Genomic DNA, 16,447 nt, shown 5'->3' with positions numbered 1-16,447 from the left:
CGCGGAGGTGTCTGATGGGCATCTCGGGGGTGGCACCTCGTCAGTCCATCCTGAGTTTCTCCCAGAAACATGTTCCTCCTCTCATGCTTCTCAGTCTTAGCAAGTGGACTCTCCATCCTACCAGGTCCGAAGCCTGAGATCCGGAAGTCATTCTTGGATCTAGAAGAGTCACCCGGCCCCCAACAATTAAGGTCAAATTACCTACGGTAAACTGTACCAATCTCATATATCCAGTTCGATGAGTATTGACAAACGTGAACCGCTGTGTTACCAGCGCCCATGCAAGGGACCTGGGTTCTGTCCCTGGTCCAGGAAGATCCCACATGCAAGCTCCCTGGGCTCTCCTGAGTCATCCCCCCCGCTTCCCTGTCACTTACCAACCACCCAGACCAGGGCTGTCAGCCGTCCCTCCCTCCTCCCTCCACCATCTGTTTGGGGGCTGCTGGCTTCTCCTCTTTGCTGCCCCCTCCCCTTACCCTCTGCCCTCACTTCCTGCTTCCTCTCTTGTCTCCCTCGATCCACCCTCCTCACTCCATACTCCTCACCGGGTGATTTGATTCTTTAAAACCTTGACCCCGATCATGACGTTCTCCTGCTTAAAAACTGTCTTGAGACTTTTCCATTCTGCCTACGAAAAATTCTCAGAACTTTTAATATGGCCTCTGAAGCCTCGTATCAGTGCTTTGATTATTTTTCTTTCCCTTTTTCATTTTCACGATTTAAAAAGTTTTTTTTTTTAACGGTATCAACTCATTTTGGTTCATCTGGGTGAACATGTTTTCTCTGAAGCCCATGTTTGTGTTTGTGGTCATGTTGGCGCCAAGGGTTAAGACTGTAACTTCCACAGGCTAATGAGAAAAATGCAGGACTGGATATGTAAGTGATGTGTTCACTGTAAGTGAAGGTGAATTAACATCATGATTGCTGTATGAGTTAATGTTTTATCGAGGCTGGAATAAAGGAACCAGGTGGAATACGTGACTCATCACAGCGCCCGTGGTGGGAGAGCCTACCAGGCTCATAAGAGAAGCAGTGGACAGTCACAGTGCAAGGAGCGCTTCAGTTTGAGCAAAACAGCATTAACCAGGGGGTTAGGTTAGTCTTGTTAATTTGGATTTTATTGGTGTTATATTTTGTTTGTATTTAATTATGTAATTTATTCTGGCTTTATAGTTCTGTGATATGGTAAGCAAAGGAATATATACTTAGTCATTATATCATTATAATGCTATAATATACATGCTGTATTATCACATAGCGTGTATAATCAGGCTCACCAAGCAATCAACTCAGTTCTGTCACTGTCCACCAGGAGACAGCGTCAGATCCCCCAGGTTGTTAAGGGCTCAGTCCTACAAGACTGCCATTCCCTCCACTTCAGATGCCAGTCATGTTGTCACCTGTGCTTCTGACCAACCAGCTCTAGGTTGGAGCTTCCAATGACCCCCTCCTTGGGTTTGATTAATTTGCTAGAGCACCACACAGAACTCAAACATTTTTACTTCCTAGATCACCGCTGTACTATAAAAGGATATAACTCAGGAACCACCGGATGGAAGAGATGCACACGGCATGGTGTGGGAAGGGTGGGGGAGCTTCCCTGCCCCCTCCAGGGAGCCGCTGTTTACCTCCACATGCGCACCAACCCAGAAGCTCTCTGAACCCTGTCCTTTTGGGGTTTATGGAGGCTTCATTACCTAGGCTTGACCGATTGATGAAATCATTGGCCATTGGCAATGAAACTCCCTCTGCAGCCTCTCTCCCCTCCCCTATTGAAAAGAACCAGTTCCATACTTGACTGGAGAACAGTGGCCTCTGAGTGGGACCCCAGCCCCTTCCCTTTCCTTCCCGATTGGCTGTGCAGGCTGCTCTCCCTTCCCCCAAGGCTCCAAGCCCTTTCCTCAAGCAGGAAAGGGAGGGTCTCCCTCCCCTCCCGCCTCCTTTCCCCATCCTTCAGTTTTCACCCACTTAACTCCTGTGCGTGTCTCTGCATTTCAGTCTAAATGTCATTCCCCCAGAAAGGCGTTCGCTGAACCTGAGCCCTCCATCTAAATTATGAATCCTCCCATCTCCTGAGATGTATACTTGACAGCATCAACTGTAATTTGTGATTCTTTGATGTCTCCTGCTGCTGCTGCTGGGTCATAAATACTGTCCGTGACCATTTGTTTCAGGAGTGTGTTCCCAGCCCTCAGTGCAGCCTGACACATAGTAGGCACACGGATACTTAGGGAAGGAAGGAATACCTGCAGAGATGCTCTTTCTTCATTGCTTTAAAGATCACGTTTTGTGACCCTCAGTATATGTTTTCATGAGGAATGTTAAAGTCGCAGGCAGGGGAGGGGAGGAAGAAGAGGAGAGTTAAATAAAAGTGAGGCCTGTTACCTTGACGTTAATGTCTGGGGACATCTGGCATATTTCTGGGTTTTAACGATTTGTGAGTTATTTATATTCTTTGCCTTATTCATGCCACACTTCCACAACCTCGTATATACAGTCACCTTTTTCATCTCCTGGTGCAGTCCTATCTGAATTATGTGACATTGCTTTCAGGAGTAGTACTTCCCAACCCTGGCCTCATAGTAGAATCATCTGGAAATTTTTTAAAAATACTGATGACTGAATTCTACCCCTACAGGTTCGGATCAGGGAGACAGTGGGTAATTCTCATGTCCAGCCAAGTTTGAGAACTACTGTTGTACAAATCCGAGTTTCATTTTTGTTTCAAGTTTTACTTACGTATCAAAAAAGATGTACTTAAAGAAGATGCTTGAAGGAAATTTGCTACAATGAGAAAAAAAAGTGGGCTGAAGCTGGTGGTAGATCAGTCTCCTTGACGGGTGAAGGACAATGCAAATCTTGGGTTTTCTTCTCCTTGACGAGTCTGTGCTGTCCAATTTGAACAGCTTTTTCTCCACGGCTGTGTAATTACCGTGTTCGTCAGAGTAGACTAATTGCTGTGCTAATTGCTGTAACATCCCCCAAATCTCAGAGGCATAACACAGGAGTGGCTTATTTCTTGCTATTTCACAGCCCCACGTGGGAAGGTGATTTTTTTAAGCCACACATCGCTTTGTTTTGGAGATGTGCCACCCTGAGGGCACCCAAACGGCAGGCCTGGAAGGCGGGGAGCCCAGAGGACCATGAGGGTGTTTAGCCACCCGACGTGGAAATAGCGGATACCCCCCTTGCTCACTTCAGCCGCCTTCTGGTTGAGTTGGCCACGTTCGGTCCTGGTTACCGATCGCTGCCCTTCCTGGAAGGGAGGTTGAAATGCCATCCACCTCTGAGTGCTGGAGGATACAGAGGTGGGTTTGGGGACCGTGTAAACCATGACTTCTGCCTCACACGGTATAACTAGAGAACGTCTCCCTTTCAGTTTTGTTTGTTTTAACAAAATTTAACTGCTAGGTAGATGGGATATATATTTTTAAGTATCGAGAGTTATTTAAATCTCTTCTTGCAAATTTCTCTTAGCTTCTGCTACTCATTCAGTGCCCCCTTGCTGAATGTCTCCTCTGTGCCAGCTCCCAGGCTAGGCAGGTGCCAGCTACACAGAGATGAATGCTCAGCCCCGCCCTGGGAAGATTCTGGTTGCTGATAACAGAAAAGCTCACCAGAGCTGGCGTCACTTGCTGGGCCTTGATTATCTCAGACGGCAAGGCAGGGGCGGGGTCAGGGTTGTGGGTTCAGCCACTCCCACTGGGCGCGTCTCTGATTGTCTTGCCTTTTGCTTTCCAATCTCAAGATAGCTGTGGATTCCCAAGTATTTGTCGTCTGCAGCCAGAGGGACGTTCTATCTGTGTGTGTGTGTGTGTGTGTGTGTGTGTGTGTGTGTGTGTGTGTGTGTGTGTGTGTGTGTGTGTGTGTGTGTGTGTGTGTGTGTGTGTGTGTGTGTGTGCGCGCGCATGCGTGCATACCTCCCCAGGAGCCTCAGCACACTTGACGTTAAGTCTCTTTGGCTGGCATCCTGACACCTGCCCACGGCCAACCACCTTATCACCTGCGCAGGGAATGGAATTACCGTGATTGGCCTCGATCAGTGGAGATTCCCCTGGGCCTGCAGTGGACGGTGTCACCTCTGAGTCATTTCCTCTCCTTTATTACATGTGCTTAATCATTCACCGTGTTATCTGCACAATTCCTCTTTCATAACCTCCTAGCTCTTGACACTCAACGGGGGTGCTGTGTTAGAACTTGTGGAGGCCTCATCTGTTTATCTCCCCCCTTGAGCAGTTATGAACCTGTTACCCTGTGATAGTGTTGGTTTTCACGTACCGTTACTTATGCCGTGGGTTCACTTTTCTCGTAAGTTATTTGCCCTTTTACTACTTCTGTTCTCCCTGTGGTACCGAGCAGGGTGCCTTACACAAAATTGATTGGGTCTCTCCTTCCAAATCTCTCATCTCCATCTCTTCCCTTTCATCTCCAGCCTGGTTGTATTTGTCCATGGCCTGACCACGACATGCCTAGATCATAACAGCAGCTGGTCTCCCTGAGGGACCCGCAGTCCTGGAGCACGACTTCAGAGCTGTGTTCCTCACGGGTGACCTTGATGGGCTTGGCCTTCACCTTCTGTCTCCTGTGGTGGCCTCAGAACCATCGACCTCGATCCTTTTGCCCTTTCTTTGCCCACTCTGGTCTCGGTCCAGTTGACCAAACCAGAATCCCACCCCTGTAGACCTCCCGCAGCTCCTCTGGCCTCTCTGCTTTCGTTCACAGGGTCATCTGACCCCGAATCCTTCCGCTTTCCTCTTTGCCTAGCTGACGTTTGCCGGTCCTTTGTGACACAACTCAGATCCCATGAACTCCTCTCATTTGCCCTGCCCCCCACTCTCCCCAGCTCCAGGGCCTCGAGGTTGCTTTGTTCACTTTTCATTAATCATTGCTGAAGCAGCATCTCTGCAGGACGCTGGATTGCTGACAGACCTGCTGTTCAATTCTGACCCGGGCCCTTAGCCGCTGCCTGCCTCATGGGATTATTATGGGAATAAAGTGCCCAAGTGTGGGTCGAGTACCTGCAGGTTCATTCCCTTGTCCCCTCAATATTTACGAATGATTGCATTTTTGTGCGTATTTACCAGAAAGTTACCACTAACATGTTCGTTCATTTAACGGATGCTTACTGAGTGTCTGCCACCAGCCAGGCACTGTTGAGGGGTCTGTGACACTTTAGTAAACAAAACCCCAATCCCGGCCTTTGCAGAGCTTACCTGCCACGAAAGGCACCGTCCCTCTTATTACCTGAGCTTCGTGAAGGTGGTACCTCTGTTTAGCTTGTAGGCTGAGGGAGTCATTGGCAACACAGAGGCCGTGCAGCTGCCAGGAGGAGGGACTCTTCTCTGTAACTCAGCACTTTGAGCTCTTTCCCACTGTTCAGGAGCTGTACAGAGTGAAGTACGTCAGAAAGAGAAAAAAAATAGTGTATATTAATGCATACATGTGGAACCTAGAAAAATGGCACAGGTGAACCGGTTTGCAGGGCAGAAATAGAGACACAGATGCAGAGAAGAAACGTATGGACACCAAGGGGGGAATGCGGAGGGGGCTGGTGGTGGTGGGATGAACTGGGAGATTGGGATTGACATGTATACACTAATATGTATAAAATGGATAACTAGTAAGAACCTGCTGTGTAAAAAATAAAATTCAAAAAAAAAAGTTGCTCTGTGGACGAATTGGACTGACACTGGCCAAGCTGGGGTTTTTTTTTGTTGTTGTTGTTTTAATTAGAAGCACAAATTTCTGCATGTTGTCTTTCAGTGGTGAAAGCGGGGCAGGTAAGACCGAAAGCACTAAGTTGATCCTCAAGTTTTTATCAGCCATCAGTCAGCAGTCTCTGGACTTGTCCTCGAAGGAGAAGACATCGTGTGTTGAACAAGCCATTCTTGAGAGCAGGTATTTGGCCATCGTGTTTCCCGTTTCCAACTAATAGGCTTCACTTTCCTCACCGTTTGGCTTATTTAAGGAAGAGTTGAAACTCGGGGCGCTCTCTTCTCTTTTTCTTGACTTGGCTTTCACGATTCCTCAAGGAAAAGTCTCCACACACACACAGCGATTTCTAATGACCTGAGCCCCCATCGCTGCACCGTGTTTGAGTTGGTGGCTGAGTGAGTGAGGCACATTCGGCAGCTGCCTCTTACCTGGCAGCCCTTGGCTGGCTGTTGGGAGGCCTCGTTATCGGCAGAAATTCCAGCCTCCGTCCACCACATCACAGAGGGCTTAGCGGTCAAATCTTTGGAGGCATCTTATGAGCACAATGGCACTGTATAGCCTCTCATGTTGCAGAACAATGCCACATCGATGGCAGTGACCTCAGAGCTTTGAAAGAGGGCCATGGTGCAGTAGCCTCTGAAATTCTAATGAAAACGTGTAATTGCCCTGTGTCTGATTGGTGCCTTGTAAGGTTTTAGAACCAGTAGGGACTTTTCAGGTCCTATTACTTAGAAATTAGTCCAGGAGGCAGCAGACTTCAGCCTGACGCTGGTATCCTGCAGCCTGTTTGGGTTTTGTTTTTTTTAGCCTTCAAAATTTATTTTTTAAATTGTGCTAAAATGCACATAACAAAAAATGTATAGCTTTCAATAGTTTTCGGTGCACGGCTTAGTGGCGTGAAATACACTCACATTGGTGTGCGGCAATCGCCACCATCCGTCTCTAGACCGTTTTCATCTTCCTCCTGCGGCCCGTTTTGATAAATAAAACTTTATAGGAACACGGTTACCCTCGTTTGCGTATTGTTTACAGCTGCTTTCCAGCTGTAGCGGCAGAGCTGAGCAGCTGCATCAGAGGCCGCATGGCCCACTAAACCAAAAGTGTTTACTATCTGATCCTCTACAGAAAAAGATGGCTGACCCCTGACCTAGTCTGACCACATTTTACGGTCGGAGGAGACCCAAGGGAGTTGTATGTTCCCCCCGGGACGTACAACAAATGGGTGAAATTTCCAGGGCTGGGACTTTTTCACTTCCTAGAATTCAAGCGGGGGCTTTTCCTGTGCAACCCCTGGCTCGCGTATATAAGCTGATCTGTATGGGGACCAGCCATCGTGGTCTCCTTGACTCTCTGTAGCATCCCCTGCCCGCACACCCAGCTGCGAGTTCTCTGCCCCGAGATGGATGCTCATTATAAACCCATTTCAGCAAGTGCTGGGAAAATCTGGCTCTTCTGAAATAAACATGATCGCCAGAGGTCCCTTTGATTTCAGATTTTTCTTGCAGTTGTCTGCTTTGCCGTCGGTGAGGACTGTCGTTGCCAGTTTTAGATGGACCCTAATTAACACCGGCTGCTGTCCTGGCTTCTTTCACAGCCCCATCATGGAAGCCTTCGGCAACGCCAAGACTGTGTATAACAACAACTCCAGTCGCTTCGGGAAGTTTGTTCAGCTGAACATCTGCCAGAAGGGAAATATCCAGGGCGGGAGAATCGTAGATTGTATCCTGTTTCGTTAAGCTTTTGGTCTATAGTACTATGACTCTCTAGTGGAAACTGTTCTTGCTTATCCTAAGGACAGATAACAGGATATGAAACGTTTCTTTCTGGTTCTACCTAGTCACTGCTCCAGTATTACTGTTCCTGACCTGTTAATTATCCTAGGAGATAAAGAACCATCTTTCTTTGGGGAAGTTCTGATATCATGTCCCTTATCTGCAAATTTGGACTCCTAACCAGACATATATTTGTTGTTTGAAATCAATTCTTTAACTAGTGTGATACTTCCTGGGTACATGTGTCATGCCTGAAATTGGATTTTGATGAAACAGTCTGTATCGTTTGCTTACCTTTTGCACCGGAAGTCTCAATGTCCAACACACAGGAAATTGTAATTACTTGGGCAACAAAGAATAGAAAACTAAAGACTAATTGAGCCTCGTGTATCCTTGTTTTGTTCCTTGACTTACCATTGCTTATCACATGAAGATTTATTAGAAAAAGTAAGTAAACGTGATTTAATTCACATTATCTCTCACAGTAACTGTTTTCGGCAATTACCGGCTCATGGTCATTAAGCAGAGGAAACATCTCTGAACAGAAATCTGATTTCTCTTCACAGAACCGAGTAGTAAGGCAAAATCCCGGGGAAAGGAATTATCACATATTCTATGCACTGCTGGCAGGGCTAGAGCGTGAAGAGAAAGGTGAGTGATGGGACAGCTGCAGAGACATATGTGCTCACAGCTCATTTTGCCTTTAAACCCATCTGTGGATGAGGAGACATCTGTTTGGACTTTGTTGTTCTTCCACCAATTGAAACGAAAAGTGTGAGATGACCAAAGACACTGAGTTCATTTAGAGCCAGATAACGTAGGGGGAAAATCATCAATAGAGAAATCGTGAATTTTTTTGGTTTGTTTTGGAATCTTAGTTCTTTTCTGATTTAAAGAATATTTGTGAAAAATACATAATGTGGGCTTCCCTGGTGGTGCAGTGGTTGGGAGTCTGCCTGCCGATGCAGGGGACATGGGTTCGTGCCCCCGTCCGGGAGGATACCACATGCCGTGGAGCCGCTGAGCCTGTGCACCCGGAGCCCGTGCTCCGCAACGGGAGAGGCCACAAGGGTGAGAGGCCCACATACCGAAAAAAAAAAAACAAAAAACAAAACATAATGTATTACAACTGGTTTTACTTTTAAGTCACACCCAAATAACGCTAATTTCTAAACATTTGATTTTTAAAAAACCAATCAACACAGGATCCTCATCAGTTACTTTTTTCAGTAACATTTTCTTCCATCCCATAGAATTTAATAATTCTGATTTCCCTAGATGATGATTGAGAGGGAATGTTTTAGTCTTAATAGTGGACCATTAGGAGCATAGAATTATTTTTGTACTTTAAAAAATAAAGTTGCAAAGTGAAAACTCTTTTAAATTATGTCTTACCCTGGCCAGTCAAATACTGATGTTGTGTTTTTCTTTTTCTTTTTGTAGAAGAATTTTATTTATCTGTGCCAGAAAACTACCACTACTTGAATCAATCTGGATGTGTAGGAGACAAGACAATCAGTGACCAGGAATCCTTTAGGGAAGTTATTGTAAGTTACTTTCCTATTTTCCTTTATTAAAGGTGACAGAAAAAGTGACAGCTTTCATTTCTGCTTCAAAAACATTTTTTTAATAAAAAAAGAAATCACATTTGTACCGCTGTGCGAGAATAGGTCCTTTCTTCTTGTTCCAAGTCATGGAAGGGAATCCTCTCTCTTTAGAAGATGGGTGAATGTCTGACATTCAGGACAGATGGGTGGTTGGCTTGGAATAGCGGTCAGAAAAGCAAAACAAAAAAATCACAGGTTTGGGACTGGAGCAAGCAGATCCTCTGTTTCAGGGCTTACAATTAAAAAAATTTTTGAATAATTGGTTCTACAGTTAAAAAGAAATCTGTCAACAGTTAGACCAGGTGACTGTTTGGGTCTCATCCTGTTCTCATAGCCTCATCCTGGTAACCGATTCTGATCACACAGAAGTAGTCATTTTAAGACTCTGCAGTGTGGACCTGTGCGGTTTCCTGCAGTTCTCAGATTTCCTGGGACTTTGTCATAAAGTGACTGCATTTAGGAAGCCTGGTCATCGAGCATTATTAACAGCCCCACCTGATTGAGTGGGGCTGGTAGATTTCATCAGCGTGGTCTCAGTTCCTTTGCCAGAGTCATTAGTTCAGCATTTGGAGTCAGCGGATCTAGAATTGATCCATCATAAATGCAGCTAACACCGACTGAGGGCCTACTCTGCAGACTTACCATCTCCCTGCTTCTAACGACCCTGTGAGGGTAGAACTATGATTGTCTATGTTCTGTGACTCAGAGAGGTTGGTGACCAGTCTAACCACACACAGCACCTAATAGAGCCTGTATCTAGGCAAAGTCTAACTAACTCCAAATCCCACACTCTAACCAGGAGGCAGGTAGGTAGTCACTGCTTTACGTGCACCCAGATTTGTCTTTCTAGTTGTTGTCGACAACTTGGTTCTATATCCCCATTTACTTTTCTAGATTGTTCTTAAGAATGCCTCGTGGAATGGAATCAAAGTATATTTTTAAATGGATATATATCACGCATCATTTCCCCACATCTAATGTATGTATCCTTAAACTGAAAATGAAATTAAAAACAGATGAGGCTATAATATCGTGATCATCTTCCCCTCAGCCTTTCTTTTAAAGATGTCCCATTCTGCCATTTATAACGTAGAGCGGTGTCTCTGTCATCTCTCATTCCTTCATCCTATTAACAAAAAGCCTCCTGCTGACAGCGCCTTTTGCTGTGTACCTACCCTAGGCGGCATGGGATTTGACCCTGCAAATTGGACTTTAAGAGATGTTTAAGTATTTAAAATTTTCTTTCTCAATTTTATTTTGGCATCCTGGACTTCTTTAACTACACGAGCTTTCTCCATTTACTTTGTGATGGAAGGTGTTTTTTTGCAGTGGTAGACAGACTCCCAGTTATTCAAGTTGCAGTGTCGCTGCAGGGCCATACTGACTAGCTCACTGGCCCCAGTGAGCCAGTGGGCAGCGAGGCCCTCCCTCGTACTGGGAGTGACTGGAGAGAGGGTACTCTGATGGCTTCCTCCTGGGGCATTGTTTTCTGATCCAGAATTGTTTGCTCTTTCTGGTAGCTACAGAAAGGAAGCTTGTGGAGCTTGGCCTGTTTTCAGTGATTGCTAACTTTTATTTTTAAATTGAAATGATAGGTTTTGGCATTTGAAATTTGGTCCTACCATGAAAAGACATGTCATCTAGAAAGGAAGAAAAATTTACACATGAAGTTGACATAGTGAATGTACACATCAGACTTATAAGAAGTCTATTTATAGATACTTAAATATTTACTTTGCAATTACTTTTTAGTGTCCATATATATAATCCCTACATTCTGCTGAAGAAATAAAGACGATTGAAATAGATTATGCTATGTTGTTTTATCATGTAATTTGTCTTTATTTTCTTCCAAAATCAAATACCATTTAAATTTGTATCTTCATACTTTAATTCCATAAAGCTCCTTTTCCCAGAGGTTTTGAGATTAAAGGAAGGGAAAGGACCACATTCTATTGGGACTCAAGGACATTTGTTTGAAGAATGTGTTAAAATGTTAACGGAGAGAGATTATTTCTGTGAATTACATATGAAAATGTCACCTCTGGTATTTTCAGCTACTAAAAAGAAAAAAGTATTCCTTTCTATCAACTTTAATGTCAGTATACTCTGGCAATAGGACCTTTTAAGAATTTTGCTTATTTCATTAAGAATTCATGTATTTTTAGAATTCCTTATTGATACCAACTGACATTAATATAAATATGTACCTGTGAGGGATCCTGAGCCATTTTAAGGAGCCTAGTTTTTCCTGGGGCAGAGATGGTGAACATATGCTAAATTTCATAGCCATTTTTTTGCAGCCTTCCAAGTTCCACTATAAATTGTTGAGTCAGGATGAAGCTATTTCAAGTCAGTAACAAGGAATTTATTTTTACTGCCTGTGTTTGACCCACCAGAATGATGGCTGATGAAGTGCGTGGGGGAGTAACAAGAGTCTTTGATGAGTGATAATCTCTTCATTCTTTGACTCCACAAATATTGAATGTTAATGGCGTGCCTGGCCATGGACCAGGACTGGGGTTTCCTTTTAGGTCTTACTGGGTGTCCATTTAGGTCTTACTGGGTGTACCCATCTAGGTCTTACTGGGTGTACCCATGGATTTTTGTTGGTGTGAGCCCATGCATCCATAAGTTGACTCCTCGTGAGTCAGATATTATAAAGATTTAAAGGGCTCTCAGCCATAAGAAAGGAACAATATAATGCCATTCGCAGCAACATGGATGGACCTAGAGGTTGTCATACTGAGTGAAGTAAGTCAGACAGAGAAAGACAAATACCACATGATATCGCTTATATGTGGAATCTTTAAAAAGGCTGCAAGTGAACTTATCTACAAAACAGAAATAGAGTTACAGATGTAGAAAATAAACTTACGGTTACCAGGGCGTGTTGGGGGGAGGGATAAATTGGGAGATTGGGATTGACATATACACACTACTATATATAAAATAACTAATAAGGACCTACTGTATAGCACAGGGAACTCTACTCAATACTCTGTAATGGCCTATATGGGAAAAGAATCTAAAAAAGAGTGGGTATATGTATAACTGATTCACTTTGCTGTACACCTAAACTAACACAACATTGTAAATCAACTATACCCCAGTAAAAATTAAAAATAAATAAATAAAGGGCTGACTTTATACCTCAGTTTTGCCACAGTTAAAAACTTCAGTCTCGGGCTTCCCTGGTGGCGCGGTGGTTAAGAATCCGCCTTTAGGGCTTTCCTGGCGGCACAGTGGTTGAGAATCTGCCTGCCAATACAGGGGACATGGGTTTGAGCCCTGGTCCAGGAAGATCCCACATGCCGCGGAGCAACTAAGCCCATGCGCCACAATTACTGAGCCTGCGCTCTAGAGCCCACGAGCCACAACTACTGAGCCCATGTGCCACAACCACTGAAGCCTGCGCACCTAGAGCCCATGATCCACAACAGAGAAGCCACCGCAATGAGAAGCCCGTGCACCGCAACAAAGAGTAGTCCCCGCTCACCTAGAGAAAGTCTGCGTGGAGCAACGAAGACCCAATGCAGCCTAATATAAAATAAATAAATTTAAAAGATAATAATAAAATTAAAAAAATTTTAAAACCTCAGTCTCGTTCAGTGTTGGAAAATATGAGAGTAGAAGCAAATTTTATATTATAAAATAACATCATCTTGCCTAATATAAAATTACACAATGAATTACCAAAGAACTTAACTTGTGATTTACTGTGCCCAGAACAAGCCTCCTCTCCCCCCATTTTATTCATTTCACTTGTTCGTGACTCACCTGAGGTCCCTTGGCTCCCTTGGATGACGATCCCCACCTCACCGCTGAGACCCTGAGTGGATGTACCTTTTGTATCTGAAATCCGTCCCTCTTCCCTGTTTGTTTCTAGCGTGAAAAGCCTGGCTTCCTTTCTTTCATCCTTAACGGCTGGGATTGTATCATGTATTTGTCGTCACCACCCCACCACGCACACAGTCACCTGTTTTCTATGTGCTTAATGCTTAATAAAGACTTTATTGAAAACATTTTGTATAACTTTGTGCCAGTTTTATAACTAAATTGCCATTTAGCGCTTCTGAACTGTGCTGAGAATTTCCCAGGGTTATTTTTTTTTTGAGTCTTGAGCCATATTGTTGAGAAAACATAATTATAAGGAGGCTTAACAACAGTGTAAACCAACTATATTTCAATAAAATTTTTTTTTTAAAAAAGAAGGCTTAAAGGGGCTACTCTTGCCAAAGGGGTGGAGACTGCTACTAAAAAGACTGTAAAATAGGACAGTGGGAGACAATGAAAGGAGACTCTTGCTGGCGCTGGTGGTAATTGTTTGCAGCCATTAAATTACCCCATGGTCTCATTAATGCAGTTGCCACTTGTCACCACACTCCTGACTAATTAACTAATTCACTTAGAGTTAAACTTGAAAGTGAAGAAGTTACAAATTGGTTCATACAGTGAGCCCATTTTATTCACTTGCTTTCATATCTCCGTATGAAATCTTCGTATGTATTTTCAGAACTTAACCAAGAATTTTTTTCACAGATTATCTTTTGATATTTTTCATTCTACAGTTTGAAATTGTCTACTACTGGGAACTTATTTTTTGAAGATCTTTTTTTTTTTTTTTAACACACGTATAGAGGAGATTTTTTTTTTTTTTTTAGTTGAAGTGTAGTTGATTTACAATGTTGTGTTAGTTTCTGGTGTACAGCAAAGTGATTCAGTTGTACATATATATTGTTTTTTGTGTTTTCCATTATGGTTTATTACAGGATATTGAAGATGGTTCCCTGTGCTGTACAGTAGGACCTTGTTTATCTATTAGTTTGTATCTACTAATCCCAAGCTCCCACTCCAACCCTCCCCCATGCCCTCCCCCCTTCCCCCCACCCATGGCAACCACGAGCCTATGGAAGATCTTACTTCTTTAGTGTTATATAGAGTCCAGGCAGGTGACTTAACAGTGAAAATTTTCATTTCTGTGGTCATCCTAAAATGAGCTTAGAAAATTTTTATAAATTAGTGTTGAATACGTCTTGTGATACATGAGGAAAACTTTAGTCATAGAAAGGGAAAATATTAACTTTTTCACAGCATAGGTGCTTTATAATTATTTTGCTGAGGTCTGATTTGGTCCTTACCAGTGTTTTAAAAGTCTTGAGCATAATAAATAATCTGTATTTCTTAGCCATATTTCTTTGCTTTTAGAAGAAGTAAATTTTTTTTTTTTTTGCGTTACGCGGGCCTCTCACTGTTGTGGCCTCTCCCGTTGCGGAACACAGGCTCCAGATGCACAGGCTCAGCGGCCATGGCTCACGGGCCCAGCCGCTCCGCGGCATGTGGGATCTTCCCAGACCGGGGCACGAACCCGTGTCCCCTGCATCGGCAGGCGGACTCTCAACCACTGCGCCACCAGGGAATCCCAGAATAAGTAAATTTGAATAATTATTTTCCCGTAGGCTTTTAAAGATTGATAAGCACTAGGCTAATAGTTCCTCTTCTTTGTGTCAGTTTCTGTCTGAACCCATGAAATGATAGTCTTCTCTACCTTGGTTAAACAATTCATTGTCTTTTAATTTTTTGTAGGCAATTTTATTGCATTATAATGTACCTATAATAAAATGCCCTCATGGAAAGTGTATAAAGTGAATTTTTAATTTATGCACCCATATACCCACAACCACAGTCAAACCGAAGGACAGTTTTACACCCTAAAAGTTGCTTGTCTCCCTTCCTAGACAATCCCAGCCCCAGCCCCTGCCTTGGGAAACCTAGGAAAGTGTGTCTTTCCTAGAGTTTCCTGTAAATGAAATCATACAGAATCTATTCTCCTGTGTCTAGCTTCTTTCACTCATCCAAACCACACATCACTCAATTATTCTTTTTCTGGTGAGTAGTGTTCCACTGAATAGACAGCAATCTATTTACCCATTGATCCATTAAGAGACTCGGTTGTTACAGTAAAAACATGTCAACAGCATTAAAAGACATCATCGAATGCAGTGTCCATTAACCTACCAGCAGTAACATGGCAACCATTTTTAATTTTGTAGATTTTCTTCCCAGATGATTTTCTTGAAAAAATTAGTTACAAAAACAATTTTTTACTTTTTGCATACAGCTATCATAAATATCGTTTCTATATAATGTTCATAATTTCCTTTAAAAACTATATACTGTTCTAACAAGTTCATTGGCTATATTGGACTTGTCTGATTGTAGGAGAGCTAGATTTTTTTTTCTCTCTGAAAGTGTTGTTAAGAAAACACTGTAGTGAATATTTTACAAAACTTTCTTTCCTGTTGAGATTTTCCTCAGAACAAATCCCCAGTGTTGCAGTGAAGGGAGATTACACAGGAGATGGGCTTTCTAAGGACATAAAAAGAAAAAAAGCATAGAGCTGGATAGACAGTAAGTTCCTAGACTTTGGGTTCATCAGGCCTGACTTTGAATCTTGGTTGTGTAACCCTGAGAAAGTTAAGTAACTTCTCTGAACATTATGAGATTATGCACATATGTGGCCCAGCACAATGCTGCCCCATTATCTTGTTTTCCAAAAAGATTATACTAACTTATACTACCAGTGACCAGTGCATGTATACCTCACTTTCACCCATTTTATCATTCAGAAAAATTTTTGCTAATTTAATAGAAGTTATCTCATTTTCTTCAATTTGTGCATATTGGATTTCTAGGAAGGAAAACATTTCTCTGTGGATTTGCATTTCCTCTTACGAGAAGTGCCTATTTTATTTTCATTGCTCATGTGTCTCTTAATATAGCTATTGCTCCTTGCCTTACAATTTTTTTTTTTTAATTCTGTTTCCCTGTCTGTTGTTTTTGCCCTTTGTTTCTGGCTTTGTTTTTTTCCTTGTAAAGAAATTAAACTCTTCACATTTTAAAATCTCCAGTCATTTCCTTTTGCAGTTTCTATGGCTTCAAAGTGCTGTGTGGCTTCCTTCTTCACATCTCCCGTGGTCATTGTAACAATTATGGTCCGAGTTCTCTTTGTAGCTTATGTTCATCAGTATAGCCCGCGATTCTGTCCTCAGTTGTGTGCGCACGCGTGTGTGCGGTGTGTGTGTGTTGGAGGGGGCTATTTAGCTCTTTTTCTGATGGCTCCCAAGTCATAAGAGAAAATGGGCAAATCTTAGATCTGATTCAGAAGATGCCTGGCTTCAGCTTAGATACTTGTTGGGGATCAAAACCCCTGTAGGTGCCTGTTTATTTTTATTTTTCCCAAATCAGCATTATGTTAACTTCCATTTAGTATCCAGAGGCCAAAATAAGACTTGAAAAATCCTTTGGAGAAATGGAGAAGAGCGATGTGATGACTTTCCAGGGAAGACAGAT

At 43.1% G+C, this 16,447-nt stretch overlaps 1 protein-coding gene across 7 annotated transcripts in view; it reads left to right on the top strand.

Annotated features, from left to right (window-relative positions):
• Window positions 1–16,447, top strand: part of MYO10 (myosin X) — a 218,081-nt gene that overhangs the window by 117,319 nt on the left and 84,315 nt on the right. For all 7 annotated transcript variants that reach the window (XM_089908696.1, XM_022581422.3, XM_089908695.1 and 4 more), the window contains 5 exons: window positions 5,764–5,898; window positions 7,310–7,434; window positions 7,921–7,934; window positions 8,054–8,138; window positions 8,931–9,034. In XM_089908696.1, the coding sequence (XP_089764822.1) occupies window positions 5,764–5,898; window positions 7,310–7,434; window positions 7,921–7,934; window positions 8,054–8,138; window positions 8,931–9,034 (463 nt within the window). The remainder of the gene's footprint in view (window positions 1–5,763; window positions 5,899–7,309; window positions 7,435–7,920; window positions 7,935–8,053; window positions 8,139–8,930; window positions 9,035–16,447) is intronic.

This window comes from Delphinapterus leucas, chromosome 3 (assembly GCF_059928025.1).
Source record: "Delphinapterus leucas isolate spDelLeu-1000000601 "Yukka" chromosome 3, BTC_Dleu_Yukka2, whole genome shotgun sequence".
Lineage (NCBI taxonomy): Eukaryota > Metazoa > Chordata > Mammalia > Artiodactyla > Monodontidae > Delphinapterus > Delphinapterus leucas.
This window is presented reverse-complemented; position numbering and strand designations above follow the sequence as displayed.